We start from the raw sequence: 18,417 nt of genomic DNA, 5'->3' as shown, positions 1-18,417 counted from the left end.
ACACAATTATCTATTCTATTATAGAGACAAAAAAGGACATATTTACATCCCTTTAGTTGACCTTTATTAACATTATTTATTTATTAATTTTTGTTTAACTCCAATCTTCACCCTGACTCAAAGTATCCCACCCACGCTCAAAAATTACATATTCTGTTCTTTATTCCTGTTAACATCCCTCTCAAGAACCCACTGATGCTTCAACAACATTTTGAAACGTTCAGTGTTTAACTGCTGTGTTTTTATAGATTTAAATATATAAATGCTTTCCCCATCATCATAATGATGATGATGATGTTCAGGTCGTTTCCTTCTTCATCATCCCTTAAATCACCAAACATTATGGATAAAGGAAAACTATAGAAATTGGATTTGTAAACTGAGATACACTTTTCAACTTTAATCCAAAATAATGCAACTTCCTTACAATACCAAAATAAATGAATGTCTGACTCCTCTTCCTCCTCTTCCTCCTCTTCCTCTTCTTCCTCCTCTTCCTCCTCTTCTTCTTCTTCCTCCTCTTCCTCCTCTTCTTCCTCGTCCTCTTCCTCTTCTTCCTCCTCTTCCTCCTCTTCCTCCTCTTCCTCCTCTTCCTCCTCTTCCTCTTCTTCCTCCTCTTCCTCCTCTTCTTCCTCTTCCTCCTCTTCCTCCTCCTCCTCCTCTTCCTCCTCTTCCTCCTCTTCCTCTTCTTCCTCCTCTTCCTCCTCTTCTTCCTCTTCTTCCTCTTCCTCTTCTTCCTCCTCTTCCTCCTCTTCTTCCTCTTCCTCCTCTTCCTCCTCTTCTTCCTCTTCCTCCTCTTCCTCCTCACACAATCTACAGAAGTCACATTGTTGGATGCCCCTTTTTTTAGCATTCTCTTAGTAGGCAAGAATTTGTAGATTAGTTTTAGTTGTAAAACTCTAATGGAGACATCGAAAGAAGTTGTGTAAATACATGCATATATATATATATATATACACATATATATATATATATATATAGGTCTATATTGATGTTCAATGTACACAATTGAAAAGGGAATTTAAAAGATAATCTATTTGAGGCTACAGTGACAGACAGGCAGCAACACATTTGTGTATGTAGAGGAGTGGAGGTCATCTTCTGAGCCCTGATACTTAACATCTTTACATACTGAAGTGCTAATAATGCTAATTAAATGATGATCCCAGCATCAATCCAATTTACAAGTCCACACAGTCATTTCAAATACAACTACAAGACAGCATGGGCAAAGCCGGCTACTGCCCCGATAGCCTGTCTGCCTGCTAGGATGCATTATAGGGAGCTGAAATACAAGATTCACTGAGTGCTTTACATCTTACACCATCCTTTATCCAGAGTCTAGAGGGGCTCTGAGTTAACGTTACTCTTTGTTGACATTGTACTAACATGGTGCATATATTAAAATATGTTTTTATTTAAATGTGACAGGCAGTGCAGGCAATGTGCACTCAGTTTAGGCATCGTGAAGGATGCACACGTACACATCCGGCCATGAAACAGGAGGCATACATCCTTGAATCATTTATAGGATGTATGCTTTATTCACAGAGCATCAATTCAGCTCAATTTAACTTCACTTCAGACACACAGAGGTCAATATCAGATGAATTAGAATAAACACAATACACAATACATAACATTACAATAACACACTAAATACATATCTCCAATAATAAATGTTTATCTGTTTTTCTTTTCTTTTTAATGCCCCTCACATTATCTTATCCTCCACTGTCTGAGTCTGAGAGGGCTTTCTGTCTATTTGGTTAGATTAAAATAATCATTAGAGGGAACAATAATAGATATTCAGCCAGTAAACAGGATCTGAATGAAGATGGAGCAGTAATTGACGAGTTCCAGAAGGTGGTAGCAATGCAACACAGAGAAGAAGAAGAAGGAGACGAAGAAGAAGAAGAAGAAGAAGAAGATTGATTTACAGAACTTCTCAAAACATGATGAAGATATCATAAAAACAAAGATTGAGATTTAATGATACTGATTTTAAAACATATTTGACTATGATCAAGAACTTGGCAAAAACTATTAGATTGTGTAGACTTTGTAGACAAATTTATTCTAATTGTTTAAAAGACCCAGATTTTGTTTAATTTTTTTTTACTCATCTGTTCCTTTCATTTTATTTGTCGTATAATTTATTTTACTTTTATATAATATTATATATATTACGTATATTTGATATTATATTTTGATTCTGTAAAATAAATTTGCTGAATTTTTTGTAATGAAAAATTTTAACATGTTTGAACTTTCAAAATAAAGTATAAAGAAGAAGAAGAAGAATCTTATCAGGAGTAAATGATGGAAATATTACATTGGAGAATCTGCTAGGAAAGACATCTACGATATAGAAAGTACACAATCTTCTAATTAATTACTTTAGGGCAACAGGAATAAGGAGAGAATTTAATTATTAGTAGTATTATTATTGTATTTTATTGTATTCATTATTATTATTGTTATTATTGTTTATTGTATTATGTTCCTGCTCCACTCCTCCAGTCCAGCAGGGGGCGGTGATGCACCTAAAAGCTGCTTTGAAGAAGAAGAAGAAGAATCTGACCCACTGCGCATGCGTGTCACATTCAACATGTCAGCTTCCTTCAGCAGGCTGTTAGAGATCAATATCTTTAATAACATCATTATTACATCATCAATACATCATCAATACACCACTAACACATCATTACACATCAGTCAGGACTGGACTGGACCCGTGTTATCCTCACCGATGTTCCTGATCACAGGATGATCGATCACAGGATGTTCCTGATCACAGGATGATCGATCACAGGTTCGTTGTTTGATTTAACATCAGAATGGTTTTATAACTATATAATCTATAATTAACAGTCAGAAAACGTCAGAAAGGTTCAAGATGACGTCCTCAAATGTCTCAAAGACATTCAGTTTACTGTCCCAGAGGAGGACAGATTCACACACAGAGGAGGACAGAGAGGACAGAGAGGAGGACAGAGGAGGACAGATTCACACACAGAGGAGGACAGATTCACACACAGAGGAGGACAGAGGAGGACAGATTCACACACAGAGGAGGACAGATTCACACACAGAGGAGGACAGATTCACACACAGAGGAGGACAGATTCACACAGGACAGATTCACACACAGAGGAGGACAGAGGAGGACAGAGGAGGACAGAGGAGGACAGATTCACACAGGACAGAGGAGGACAGATTCACACAGGACAGAGGAGGACAGAGGAGGACAGAGGAGGACAGATTCACACACAGAGGAGGACAGAGGAGGACAGATTCACACACAGAGGAGGACAGAGAGGACAGAGAGGAGGACAGAGGAGGACAGATTCACACAGGACAGAGGAGGACAGAGGAGGACAGATTCACACACAGAGGAGGACAGAGGAGGACAGATTCACACACAGAGGAGGACAGAGGAGGACAGAGGAGGACAGATTCACACACAGAGGAGGACAGAGGAGGACAGAGGAGGACAGATTCACACACAGAGGAGGACAGAGGAGGACAGAGGAGGACAGATTCACACACAGAGGAGGACAGAGGAGGACAGATTCACACACAGAGGAGGACAGAGAGGACAGAGAGGAGGACAGAGGAGGACAGATTCACACAGGACAGAGGAGGACAGATTCACACAGGACAGAGGAGGACAGAGGAGGACAGAGGAGGACAGATTCACACACAGAGGAGGACAGATTCACACACAGAGGAGGACAGAGAGGACAGAGAGGAGGACAGAGGAGGACAGATTCACACAGGACAGAGGAGGACAGAGGAGGACAGATTCACACACAGAGGAGGACAGAGGAGGACAGATTCACACAGGACAGAGGAGGACAGAGGAGGACAGAGGAGGACAGATTCACACAGGACAGAGGAGGACAGAGGAGGACAGATTCACACAGGACAGAGGAGGACAGAGGAGGACAGATTCACACACAGAGGAGGACAGAGGAGGACAGAGGAGGACAGATTCACACACAGAGGAGGACAGAGGAGGACAGAGGAGGACAGATTCACACACAGAGGAGGACAGAGGAGGACAGAGGAGGACAGATTCACACACAGAGGAGGACAGAGGAGGACAGAGGAGGACAGAGGAGGACAGAGGAGGACAGATTCACACACAGAGGAGGACAGAGGAGGACAGAGGAGGACAGAGGAGGACAGAGGAGGACAGATTCACACAGGACAGAGGAGGACAGATTCACACAGGACAGAGGAGGACAGAGGAGGACAGAGGAGGACAGAGGAGGACAGATTCACACACAGAGGAGGACAGATTCACACACAGAGGAGGACAGAGGAGGACAGATTCACACACAGAGGAGGACAGAGGAGGACAGAGGAGGACAGAGGAGGACAGATTCACACAGGACAGAGGAGGACAGATTCACACAGGACAGAGGAGGACAGAGGAGGACAGAGGAGGACAGATTCACACACAGAGGAGGACAGAGGAGGACAGATTCACACAGGACAGAGGAGGACAGAGGAGGACAGAGGAGGACAGAGGAGGACAGATTCACACAGGACAGAGGAGGACAGATTCACACAGGACAGAGGAGGACAGAGGAGGACAGATTCACACACAGAGGAGGACAGAGGAGGACAGAGGAGGACAGAGGAGGACAGATTCACACAGGACAGAGGAGGACAGATTCACACACAGAGGAGGACAGAGAGGACAGAGAGGAGGACAGAGGAGGACAGAGGAGGACAGATTCACACAGGACAGAGGAGGACAGAGGAGGACAGATTCACACAGGACAGAGGAGGACAGAGGAGGACAGAGGAGGACAGATTCACACAGGACAGAGGAGGACAGAGGAGGACAGATTCACACAGGACAGAGGAGGACAGAGGAGGACAGAGGAGGACAGATTCACACAGGACAGAGGAGGACAGAGGAGGACAGAGGAGGACAGAGGAGGACAGATTCACACAGGACAGAGGAGGACAGAGGAGGACAGATTCACACAGAGGAGGACAGAGGAGGACAGATTCACATTCAAGACTTTTACTACTTATAGAACATTACCCAAACCAATTAATCAATTATCAAATGTATGTGTATGAGAGAGGGGGAGATAGAGTGTGTCTGTGTGTGTGTGTGTGTGTGTGTGTGTGTGTGTGTGCGTGCGTGTGTGTGTGTGTGTGTGTGTGTTACTGTGTGTGTTACAGTGTGTGTGTGTGTGTGTGTGTGTGTGTGTGTTACTGTGTGTGTTACAGTGTGTGTGTGTGTGTGTGTGTGTGTGTGTGTGTGTGCGTGTGTGTGTGTGTGTGTGTGTGTTACAGTGTGTGTGTGTGTGTGTGTGTGCGTGTGTGTGTGTGTGTGTTACTGTGTGTGTTACAGTGTGTGTGTGTGTGTGTGTGTGTGTGTGTGTGTGTGTGCGTGTGTTACAGTGTGTGTTACTGTGTGTGTTACAGTGTGTGTGTGTGTGTGTGTGTGTGTGTGTGTGTGTTACAGTGTGTGTGTGTGTGTGTGTGTGTGTGTGTGTGTGTGTGTTACAGTGTGTGTGTGTGTGTGTGTGTGTGTGTGTGTGTGTTACAGTGTGTGTGTGTGTGTGTGTGTGTGTGTGTGTGTGTGTGTGTTACAGTGTGTGTGTGTGTGTGTGTTACAGTGTGTGTTACTGTGTGTGTTACAGTGTGTGTGTGTGTGTGTGTGTGTGTGTGTGTGTGTTACAGTGTGTGTGTGTGTGTGTGTTACACAGTGTGTGTGTGTGTGTGTGTGTGTGTGTTACAGTGTGTGTGTGTGTGTGAGAGAGAGAGTCACAGGGTGTGGAGGGGCTGTTGGAGAGCACCACTGCCATGGGGGGGGAAACTGTTTTGTGGCGTGAGGTTTTGGTCCTGATGGACTTTAACCTGCTGCCAGATGGCGGAGTCTGGAAGAGATCACATCTGCTATTAGTTAGATAGAAACCCTCCGTGTTTACCTTCTCTAGTGCAGCTAGTGTATTTTGTGTTGTAGGTTGAAATCCAGCTCTAAATAACAACAACAGCTTTTTTAAATTCCAAATTAAAGTTTTAGTTTGGTTTGTGGTTGGTCGTCTTCCGCGGAAATACTGAAGAAAAAAAGATTGTTGTCGACGCCTGTTACACTTCTTATAACGTCTATAATAATACATATTTTATTTATCGTCTTATAACGTCTATAATAATACATATTTTATTTATCGTCTTATAACGTCTATAATAATACATATTTTATTTATCGTCTTATAACGTCTATAATAATACATATTTTATTTATCGTCTTATAACGTCTATAATAATACATATTTTATTTATCGTCTTATAACGTCTATAATAATACATATTTTATTTATCGTCTTATAACGTCTATAATAATGCATATTTTATTTATCGTCTTATAACGTCTATAATAATACATATTTTATTTATCGTCTTATAACGTCTATAATAATACATATTTTATTTATCGTCTTATAACGTCTATAATAATGCATATTTTATTTATCGTCGTATAACGTCTATAATAATGCATATTTTATTTATCGTCTTATAACGTCTATAATAATACATATTTTATTTATCGTCTTATAACGTCTATAATAATGCATATTTTATTTATCGTCTTATAACGTCTATAATAATGCATATTTTATTTATCGTCTTATAACGTCTATAATAATGCATATTTTATTTATCGTCTTATAACGTCTATAATAATACATATTTTATTTATCGTCTTATAACGTCTATAATAATACATATTTTATTTATCGTCTTATAACGTCTATAATAATGCATATTTTATTTATCGTCTTATAACGTCTATAATAATGCATATTTTATTTATCGTCTTATAACGTCTATAATAATGCATATTTTATTTATCGTCTTATAACGTCTATAATAATACATATTTTATTTATCGTCTTATAACGTCTAATAATACATATTTTATTTATCGTCTTATAACGTCTATAATAATACATATTTTATTTATCGTCTTATAACGTCTATAATAATACATATTTTATTTATCGTCTTATAACGTCTATAATAATACATATTTTATTTATCGTCTTATAACGTCTATAATAATGCATATTTTATTTATCGTCTTATAACGTCTATAATAATGCATATTTTATTTATCGTCTTATAACGTCTATAATAATACATATTTTATTTATCGTCTTATAACGTCTATAATAATGCATATTTTATTTATCGTCTTATAACGTCTATAATAATGCATATTTTATTTATCGTCTTATAACGTCTATAATAATACATATTTTATTTATCGTCTTATAACGTCTATAATAATACATATTTTATTTATCGTCTTATAACGTCTATAATACATATTTTATTTATCGTCTTATAACGTCTATAATAATACATATTTTATTTATCGTCTTATAACGTCTATAATAATACATATTTTATTTATCGTCTTATAACGTCTATAATAATACATATTTTATTTATCGTCTTATAACGTCTATAATAATACATATTTTATTTATCGTCTTATAACGTCTATAATAATACATATTTTATTTATCGTCTTATAACGTCTATAATAATACATATTTTATTTATCGTCTTATAACGTCTATAATAATGCATATTTTATTTATCGTCTTATAACGTCTATAATAATGCATATTTTATTTATCGTCTTATAACGTCTATAATAATGCATATTTTATTTATCGTCTTATAACGTCTATAATAATGCATATTTTATTTATCGTCTTATAACGTCTATAATAATGCATATTTTATTTATCGTCTTATAACGTCTATAATAATGCATATTTTATTTATCGTCTTATAACGTCTATAATAATACATATTTTATTTATCGTCTTATAACGTCTATAATAATACATATTTTATTTATCGTCTTATAACGTCTATAATAATACATATTTTATTTATCGTCTTATAACGTCTATAATAATGCATATTTTATTTATCGTCTTATAACGTCTATAATAATGCATATTTTATTTATCGTCTTATAACGTCTATAATAATGCATATTTTATTTATCGTCTTATAACGTCTATAATAATGCATATTTTATTTATCGTCTTATAACGTCTATAATAATGCATATTTTATTTATCGTCTTATAACGTCTATAATAATACATATTTTATTTATCGTCTTATAACGTCTATAATAATGCATATTTTATTTATCGTCTTATAACGTCTATAATAATGCATATTTTATTTATCGTCTTATAACGTCTATAATAATACATATTTTATTTATCGTCTTATAACGTCTATAATAATACATATTTTATTTATCGTCTTATAACGTCTATAATAATACATATTTTATTTATCGTCTTATAACGTCTATAATAATACATATTTTATTTATCGTCTTATAACGTCTATAATAATACATATTTTATTTATCGTCTTATAACGTCTATAATAATACATATTTTATTTATCGTCTTATAACGTCTATAATAATGCATATTTTATTTATCGTCTTATAACGTCTATAATAATGCATATTTTATTTATCGTCTTATAACGTCTAAAATAATACATATTTTATTTATCGTCTTATAACGTCTATAATAATACATATTTTATTTATCGTCTTATAACGTCTATAATAATACATATTTTATTTATCGTCTTATAACGTCTATAATAATGCATATTTTATTTATCGTCTTATAACGTCTATAATAATACATATTTTATTTATCGTCTTATAACGTCTATAATAATACATATTTTATTTATCGTCTTATAACGTCTATAATACATATTTTATTTATCGTCTTATAACGTCTATAATAATACATATTTTATTTATCGTCTTATAACGTCTATAATAATGCATATTTTATTTATCGTCTTATAACGTCTATAATAATGCATATTTTATTTATCGTCTTATAACGTCTATAATAATACATATTTTATTTATCGTCTTATAACGTCTATAATAATGCATATTTTATTTATCGTCTTATAACGTCTATAATAATACATATTTTATTTATCGTCTTATAACGTCTATAATAATGCATATTTTATTTATCGTCTTATAACGTCTATAATAATACATATTTTATTTATCGTCTTATAACGTCTATAATAATGCATATTTTATTTATCGTCTTATAACGTCTATAATAATGCATATTTTATTTATCGTCTTATAACGTCTATAATAATACATATTTTATTTATCGTCTTATAACGTCTATAATAATGCATATTTTATTTATCGTCTTATAACGTCTATAATAATGCATATTTTATTTATCGTCTTATAACGTCTAAAATAATACATATTTTATTTATCGTCTTATAACGTCTATAATAATACATATTTTATTTATCGTCTTATAACGTCTATAATAATACATATTTTATTTATCGTCTTATAACGTCTATAATAATACATATTTTATTTATCGTCTTATAACGTCTATAATAATACATATTTTATTTATCGTCTTATAACGTCTATAATAATACATATTTTATTTATCGTCTTATAACGTCTATAATAATACATATTTTATTTATCGTCTTATAACGTCTATAATAATACATATTTTATTTATCGTCTTATAACGTCTATAATAATACATATTTTATTTATCGTCTTATAACGTCTATAATAATACATATTTTATTTATCGTCTTATAACGTCTATAATAATACATATTTTATTTATCGTCTTATAACGTCTATAATAATGCATATTTTATTTATCGTCTTATAACGTCTATAATAATGCATATTTTATTTATCGTCTTATAACGTCTATAATAATACATATTTTATTTATCGTCTTATAACGTCTATAATACATATTTTATTTATCGTCTTATAACGTCTATAATAATACATATTTTATTTATCGTCTTATAACGTCTATAATAATACATATTTTATTTATCGTCTTATAACGTCTATAATAATACATATTTTATTTATCGTCTTATAACGTCTATAATAATACATATTTTATTTATCGTCTTATAACGTCTATAATAATGCATATTTTATTTATCGTCTTATAACGTCTATAATAATGCATATTTTATTTATCGTCTTATAACGTCTATAATAATGCATATTTTATTTATCGTCTTATAACGTCTATAATAATGCATATTTTATTTATCGTCTTATAACGTCTATAATAATACATATTTTATTTATCGTCTTATAACGTCTATAATAATACATATTTTATTTATCGTCTTATAACGTCTATAATAATACATATTTTATTTATCGTCTTATAACGTCTATAATACATATTTTATTTATCGTCTTATAACGTCTATAATAATACATATTTTATTTATCGTCTTATAACGTCTATAATAATACATATTTTATTTATCGTCTTATAACGTCTATAATAATACATATTTTATTTATCGTCTTATAACGTCTATAATAATACATATTTTATTTATCGTCTTATAACGTCTATAATAATGCATATTTTATTTATCGTCTTATAACGTCTATAATAATACATATTTTATTTATCGTCTTATAACGTCTATAATACATATTTTATTTATCGTCTTATAACGTCTATAATAATACATATTTTATTTATCGTCTTATAACGTCTATAATAATACATATTTTATTTATCGTCTTATAACGTCTATAATAATACATATTTTATTTATCGTCTTATAACGTCTATAATAATACATATTTTATTTATCGTCTTATAACGTCTATAATAATACATATTTTATTTATCGTCTTATAACGTCTATAATAATACATATTTTATTTATCGTCTTATAACGTCTATAATAATACATATTTTATTTATCGTCTTATAACGTCTATAATAATACATATTTTATTTATCGTCTTATAACGTCTATAATAATACATATTTTATTTATCGTCTTATAACGTCTATAATAATGCATATTTTATTTATCGTCTTATAACGTCTATAATAATGCATATTTTATTTATCGTCTTATAACGTCTATAATAATGCATATTTTATTTATCGTCTTATAACGTCTATAATAATGCATATTTTATTTATCGTCTTATAACGTCTATAATAATGCATATTTTATTTATCGTCTTATAACGTCTATAATAATGCATATTTTATTTATCGTCTTATAACGTCTATAATAATACATATTTTATTTATCGTCTTATAACGTCTATAATAATACATATTTTATTTATCGTCTTATAACGTCTATAATAATACATATTTTATTTATCGTCTTATAACGTCTATAATACATATTTTATTTATCGTCTTATAACGTCTATAATAATACATATTTTATTTATCGTCTTATAACGTCTATAATAATACATATTTTATTTATCGTCTTATAACGTCTATAATAATACATATTTTATTTATCGTCTTATAACGTCTATAATAATACATATTTTATTTATCGTCTTATAACGTCTATAATAATGCATATTTTATTTATCGTCTTATAACGTCTATAATAATACATATTTTATTTATCGTCTTATAACGTCTATAATACATATTTTATTTATCGTCTTATAACGTCTATAATAATACATATTTTATTTATCGTCTTATAACGTCTATAATAATGCATATTTTATTTATCGTCTTATAACGTCTATAATAATACATATTTTATTTATCGTCTTATAACGTCTATAATAATACATATTTTATTTATCGTCTTATAACGTCTATAATAATACATATTTTATTTATCGTCTTATAACGTCTATAATAATGCATATTTTATTTATCGTCTTATAACGTCTATAATAATACATATTTTATTTATCGTCTTATAACGTCTATAATAATAAAGCTCTGCTCGTCGTCGTACACGCCGAATTCAACAATGCCTTCGTTGGATACAGGATATCTCTTAATATAGAGATTGTAGAGGCGTATACTGTTGTTAGAAATAAAAACATATATAATCCATAACATTTTGAACGGGCTTTGGTCGAATGTTCCTTCTGGACTAGAGCGGAACATCTGCCTAAGCTAAGTCACATCTGGATCTGCTTGTTCTGCCACACAGTGAATCATCCTCCAAACACACCTGCTGACACGATGGCCTACAGGAGAGCCGTGAACCTTCTACCCAGAGGAAAGGAGAGCCTCTTCAGTCTGTACACATCTCACAAAACACCAACTGTCATCACACAAACTGTCACATCTCATCAGTCTGGCAGAAGAACTGTAAGAAGTCTCCACACCAGCACACCTGTGATGATGGTGACCAAGCTGCTGTCGGTGGAGGAGCTCTTTGCTAAGAGGTCTGTGCAGGAGTACCTGAAGAAGACGGAGACGGAGTACAGTGAATGCCTGAGAGCAGCCAACAGCAGTGGGACAGAGGAGCAGTGCAACGAGGACGAACTGAGGGACAAGAGGACCAAAGTGTCCCTGCTGGCTCCTCTGATCCAGACCATCAGAGAGCTGGACGCCAAACAGAGAGAGATGGCTGACATCGAGACGCTGCTGAAAGGTGAGACTTGCTCTGCTTCCACCACACAAACTTATTTATATCATATATATACATATATATACATATATATATGTATGTATATATATGTGTATATATATGTATATATATATATACTGTATATGTACACAAGGTATTGCTCTATGCAGCTGCAGCGTTTATTGTGGAGAACTATGATCAATAAGTCTCAGAATGATTTTAGTGTTTGTCACCCTCACATAAGAAATGATAAATCAAATCACCTGTGATAATCTGTTTAGGTGAATCCAGTCATCAAGGTTCCTCACATTGATGCAAAAATCCACTATTAAACCATAAAGTCTGATTATTTTCATTGTTGATTGATCTGTTGATTATATTTTTGATTAATCGATTAGTTGTTTGGTCTTTAGAAAATCAGAAAATGTGGATCAGTGTTCCCTAAAGTCCAAGATGACGTCCTCAGATGTCTTGTTTTGTCCACAACTCAAAGATATTCAGTTTACTGTCATAGAGGAGGAAAGAAACCATATCCTCTACTATATCCTGCTGATTATTTTATCAATTAATTGATTAATTTTGTTTAAAACATTTTAGAAAATTGTGAAGAATTCACATTATAACTGGTTAGAGCCCAAGATGGTGTCTTCAAGTTCCTTATCTTTATCCACCCATCAGTCCAAAACCCCCAAATATCCAGTTTATGATCATTAATGATGAAGAAAAGCATCAAATCCTCACATCTGAGAAGCTGAAATAAACAATATCTGGCATTTTTGCTTGAAAAAGGACTAGAACGACGAATCAATTATCTATCTAGAGCTGAAACTAACCATTATCTTCATTGTTGATTAATCTGTTGATTATTTTCTTGGTTAATTGATTAACTGTTTGGTCTATAAAACGTCAGAAAGGTCCAAGATGACGTCCTCAAATGTCTCAAAGATATTCAGTTTACTGTCCCAGAGGAGGAAAGAAACCAGAACAGATTCACATTTAAGAAGCTGGAATCAGAATTTAGACTTTTAATGACTCAAAATGATGAATTGATCAAAACAGTTGATGATTAATTTAATAATTGATATTTGATGAATCGGTTCAGCTCCAGTAGAATCAGGGATATTAAAGGGATGAATATCACCGTATGAACATTTTGGTGAATGTTCTGACGGTGGAGGAATTGACATCGTATCAGTTTATAAATCGTCATATCACACGACCTCAGTTTATTTATTTACTGGATGTTTCTGTTTTCCTGAAAGACGAAGACGCAGCCCTGCGAGAGCTGGCCGAGCTGGAACATGAAGGATGTCTGAGAGATATTCAAGATCTCAGACAAAAGGTGAAACTGGAACTTTAACAGAAAGTCAAATGTTAAACCTTTGATCTAACTCTGGCTGTGTTTGGTTCCTGTACCTGTTGCTCTTCAGAGATGCAGTTTTAGATTACACATCACATTTCTGTTGTTCACCTCGCTTCACCAATCAGATCCTGGATCTGTTGATCCCTGAAGAGGAGGCCGAGGTGAGCGACCTGGTCCTGGAGGTCACAGCCGGGGTCGGGGGTCAGGAGGCCATGCTGTTCACTGATGAGGTCTGGAAGTACTTCTTTATTATTTTAAACAGTTCTTGTTGAGAATTTAAAATAATATCTGAACAAGAAAGTCTCTGCATATTTATTTATTTAGAGAGAATAAGAAATAGATTTGATAATAAGTGAGTCACATGTGGTACCATGGTGGGGAACCAACCTTTAGGAGAGAGAGCTCCTGATGAATTGACATGCTGACTCGTCTCGTCTCCTCTGAAGGTGTTTGACATGTACCAGGGCTTCGCTCAGCACCACGGCTGGTCCTTCGACATCCTGGAGCACATGACCAGTGAGATAGGTCAGTGGACGCAGAAGCTTGTGATTATAGACGTATTAAAGGCTCAGTTTACCATCAAGACTTAAAACTAAAGGAGTCAGGGCCCCAACACTCTGGAGAAGTTAGTCTTTTAACTTCTTATTTCTTCTTTTATTGCTCACCTACCACCAGGTGGACTCCGACACGCCTCGGCCAGCATCGGCGGCCCTCAGAGCTACCAGAGGATGAAGTTTGAGGGTGGAGTCCATCGGGTTCAGAGGGTTCCCAGGACTGAAAAACAGGGCAGGATGCACACCAGCACCATGACTGTGGCTGTCCTGCCCCAACCCACCGAGGTACAGCTTCACACAATGCAGGGACGCCACCGACAACACACTCTGACTGTTTTAGCTCTGTCACATTTACGGTGCAGGTAGGATGTGCAGGTAGGATGTGCAGGTAGGATGTGCAGGTAGGATGTTACAGGTAGGATGTGCAGGTAGGATGTGCAGGTAGGATGTGCAGTAGGATGTGCAGGTAGGATGTGCAGTAGGATGTGTACTGTAGGATGTGCAGTAGGATGTGCAGGTAGGATGTGCAGGTAGGATGTGTACTGTAGGATGTGCAGGTAGGATGTGCAGGTAGGATGTGCAGGTAGGATGTGTACTGTAGGATGTGCAGGTAGGATGTTACAGGTAGGATGAGCAGGTAGGATGTGTACTGTAGGATGTGCAGGTAGGATGAGCAGGTAGGATGTGTACTGTAGGATGTGCAGGTAGGATGTGCAGGTAGGATGTGTACTGTAGGATGTGCAGGTAGGATGTGCAGGTAGGATGTTACAGGTAGGATGAGCAGGTAGGATGTGTACTGTAGGATGTGCAGTAGGATGTGCAGGTAGGATGTGCAGTAGGATGTGCAGGTAGGATGTTACAGGTAGGATGAGCAGGTAGGATGTGTACTGTAGGATGTGCAGGTAGGATGTTACAGGTAGGATGAGCAGGTAGGATGTGTACTGTAGGATGTGCAGTAGGATGTGCAGGTAGGATGTGTACTGTAGGATGTGCAGTAGGATGTGCAGGTAGGATGTGCAGGTAGGATGTTACAGGTAGGATGAGCAGGTAGGATGTGTACTGTAGGATGTGCAGGTAGGATGTGTACTGTAGGATGTGCAGGTAGGATGTGTACTGTAGGATGTGCAGTAGGATGTGCAGGTAGGATGTGCAGGTAGGATGTGCAGGTAGGATGTGCAGGTAGGATGTTACAGGTAGGATGAGCAGGTAGGATGTGTACTGTAGGATGTGCAGGTAGGATGTGTACTGTAGGATGTGTAGGTAGGATGAGCAGGTAGGATGTTACAGGTAGGATGTGCAGGTAGGATGTGGAGGTAGGATGTGTACTGTAGGATGTGCAGGTAGGATGTTACAGGTAGGATGTGCAGGTAGGATGTGCAGGTAGGATGGTACAGGTAGGATGAGCAGGTAGGATGTGTACTGTAGGTTTGTTCTTCAGATGTAAGTAACTGATGAGTGTTGTGTGTTTGTCTCAGATCTCTTTCACGATAAACTCGAAGGACCTGAAGATAGAAACGAAGAGAGCAAGTGGAGCTGGAGGTCAACACGTCAACACCACAGACAGCGCAGTCAGAATAGTCCACCTGCCGACAGGTAAAGACTGGAAACGCCTGGCGTTGTAGTAGATAGAAGTGGGTAGATAGAAGGACATGAACAGACTCTATTTCTACATTTAGATTATAAAGCTGGACAACAAGTGACAGAATGGAATTGCAACTTGTTTCTCCTCCCATGACATTTCCTGATTGTTGAGGTTTTAAATAACATTTTAGTATTTATAAACACAGCCAATAGATTCAGGAAGATTTTCACATGTTCATAAAACACCAGACGATGGTCAACGATGGTCAACGGTCCCCACGCCTGAGCTGGGCTTCTATCTCATATCAAAGTCATTTAAGTTGGGTGTTGCTGCTGTCTGGTTGCAGGGCTCTGTCTTTCTCTTAAGAACATATAAGAGTAGTACTTTAATACCTGTGTGTGTGTTCATTAGGCATGGTCGCAGAGTGTCAGCAGGAACGGTCCCAGATAAAGAACAAGGAGAAAGCCATGAAGGCTCTGAGAGCAAAACTCTACAGCAGGAAGCTCGAGGAGGAGACCAGCAAACGCTACAACCAGCGGAAAATACAGGTCAGATACATACAATAATATAATATACAGGATAATATGAAATACAGGTGGAGATATTCATGTATAATATGAAATACAGGTGTGACAAGTGATGGTTAATATTGAAGGACTTTATTTCTGAAACATCTCCTGTAGGATGTTGAATTTCATGACGTGACTGTAAATGAAATAAAATGCCAAACAAGTAAATGAATAGAATCTAAAAAGCTCCACACATCTGACTGTTCAACTGATTTAGTATATATTGTTTAATAAGAGGTGGAAAGAATAAGAAGTGCAGAATAAAGGCAGCGAGGCCAAAAGGATGTGAAGTCAACTTTACAGCATGAAGCTGAAAGAGCAACGGGACCTTTTTAATGTTTCCCATGTTTCTTCTTCCTTCTCCTCCAGATCGGCACCAAAGGCAGATCAGAGAAGATTCGAACCTACAACTTTTCCCAGGACCGAATAACGGACCACCGCATCGGCATGACGGTGCACGATGTAAAGAGCTTCCTGCTGGGAGAGGACCTGCTGGAAGAGATGAACTCCTCGCTGCAGGAGTTCTCCGACCAGGAGACACTCGCCGAGCTGCTGGAGGACAACAACCTGGAGGACTCCTGAGTTTGGATCTGAGAAACTCAGACTGTGATGGAATGGATGTTTCAGCAAAGCGTGCTAAACACCTTCTCTGCTTCAACGTCTTCACCAAACACGGAGGAAAAGGACCACGATGGATTAGAAGGATGACCCAAGTCTTCATTCTTCATCCACATGTCCTGGAGGGACGAGCAACGTCAGCGGGTCATGACTAGAACTTTAATGCTGATACAGTTTTCATCTGAATAAACACTGTTGATAAGGAACACACTTTACTTTGTACTTTATACTAATGTGAATTTGTAGTTGAGTTGAATATTTACAGCTCTTACAGCACATGATGATAATAATTATAACTTTATTTATACAGCACCTTTCAAAACAAGGTTACAAAGTGCTTTACAAACACCCAGAACTTAAAATCTAAACAACATTAAATCATATAAACAGTTACAAAGATGAGAGAGATGAGCAGAAATGTAATATTATTATTATTTATTATTTATTATTTTGATTTGATGTAATTAGTTATTAGATGTTTATATGCACATGCATATGAATGTGGGAGAAACCGGATCACCCGGAGTAAACCCAGACGTACCACCAGAGTAGAGAACACACTGTTGACTACTGAGGTGGCACTGAGAGCCTGAATGTGGGAGAAACCGGATCACCCGGAGTAAACCCAGACGTACCACCAGAGTAGAGAACACACTGTTGACTACTGAGGTGGCACTGAGAGCCTGAATGTGGGAGAAACCGGTTCACCCGGAGTAAACCCAGACGTACCACCAGAGTAGAGAACACACTGTTGACTACTGAGGTGGCACCGAGAGCCTGAATGTGGGAGAAACCGGTTCACCCGGAGTAAACCCAGACGTACCACCAGAGTAGAGAACACACTGTTGACTACTGAGGTGGCACTGAGAGCCTGAATGTGGGAGAAACCAGATCACCTGGAGTAAACCCAGACGTACCACCAGAGTAGAGAACACACTGTTGACTACTGAGGTGGCACTGAGAGCCTGAATGTGGGAGAAACCAGATCACCTGGAGTCCACCCTACCATCACCTGTCGCCTACACAACACCAACCTTTCCCCTACAGAACATAGAGGAGATGGCTTTGCGCACACGTGAGAAGAAACTGGTCTTTTTTGGTTTCGTCAGGTGATCTTTGACTAAGGAGGCGAGACAGGTATCAAACTCTGGGTCGGCCACAGACATGAGGACCAGCACCATCTCTGCATTGCCCCTCCTCTTACACAGTTCCTGGAGAATGA

The 18,417-nt window shown here is 36.1% G+C and overlaps 1 protein-coding gene across 2 annotated transcripts; it reads left to right on the top strand.

Moving 5' to 3' along the window:
- The first annotated feature begins 2,723 nt into the window (after positions 1-2,723).
- On the top strand, positions 2,724-17,405 carry mtrf1l (mitochondrial translational release factor 1-like). 2 transcript variants are annotated; one of them, XM_074647425.1, is made up of 9 exons: positions 2,724-2,815; positions 12,087-12,533; positions 13,772-13,851; positions 13,998-14,102; positions 14,319-14,397; positions 14,548-14,711; positions 15,902-16,019; positions 16,420-16,556; positions 16,947-17,405. In XM_074647425.1, the coding sequence occupies exons 2-9, from the start codon at positions 12,119-12,121 to the stop codon at positions 17,157-17,159; spliced, it is 1,311 nt and encodes a 436-aa protein (XP_074503526.1). In that variant the 5' UTR covers positions 2,724-2,815; positions 12,087-12,118; the 3' UTR covers positions 17,160-17,405. The 2 variants fall into 2 exon arrangements, with proteins under 2 accessions (XP_074503526.1, XP_074503527.1); XM_074647426.1 differs by lacking the exon at positions 2,724-2,815 and having other exon boundaries at positions 11,986-12,533.
- Positions 17,406-18,417: the final 1,012 nt, after the last annotated feature.

Source organism: Sebastes fasciatus, chromosome 9, assembly GCF_043250625.1.
Source record: "Sebastes fasciatus isolate fSebFas1 chromosome 9, fSebFas1.pri, whole genome shotgun sequence".
NCBI lineage: Eukaryota > Metazoa > Chordata > Actinopteri > Perciformes > Sebastidae > Sebastes > Sebastes fasciatus.
The sequence above is the reverse complement of the archived record's forward strand: the minus strand, read 5'-3'. Positions and strand labels throughout refer to the sequence as shown.

Bases quoted from the DNA above. Each gene is read 5' to 3' on its own strand.
- mtrf1l (XM_074647425.1), top strand. From the start codon at position 12,119: ATGGCCTACAGGAGAGCCGTGAACCTTCTACCCAGAGGAAAGGAGAGC. The intron at 14,103-14,318 runs GTCTGGAAGTAC...TCTCCTCTGAAG, and splicing joins CCATGCTGTTCACTGATGAG to GTGTTTGACATGTACCAGGG. The intron at 16,020-16,419 runs GTAAAGACTGGA...TGTGTTCATTAG, and splicing joins AATAGTCCACCTGCCGACAG to GCATGGTCGCAGAGTGTCAG.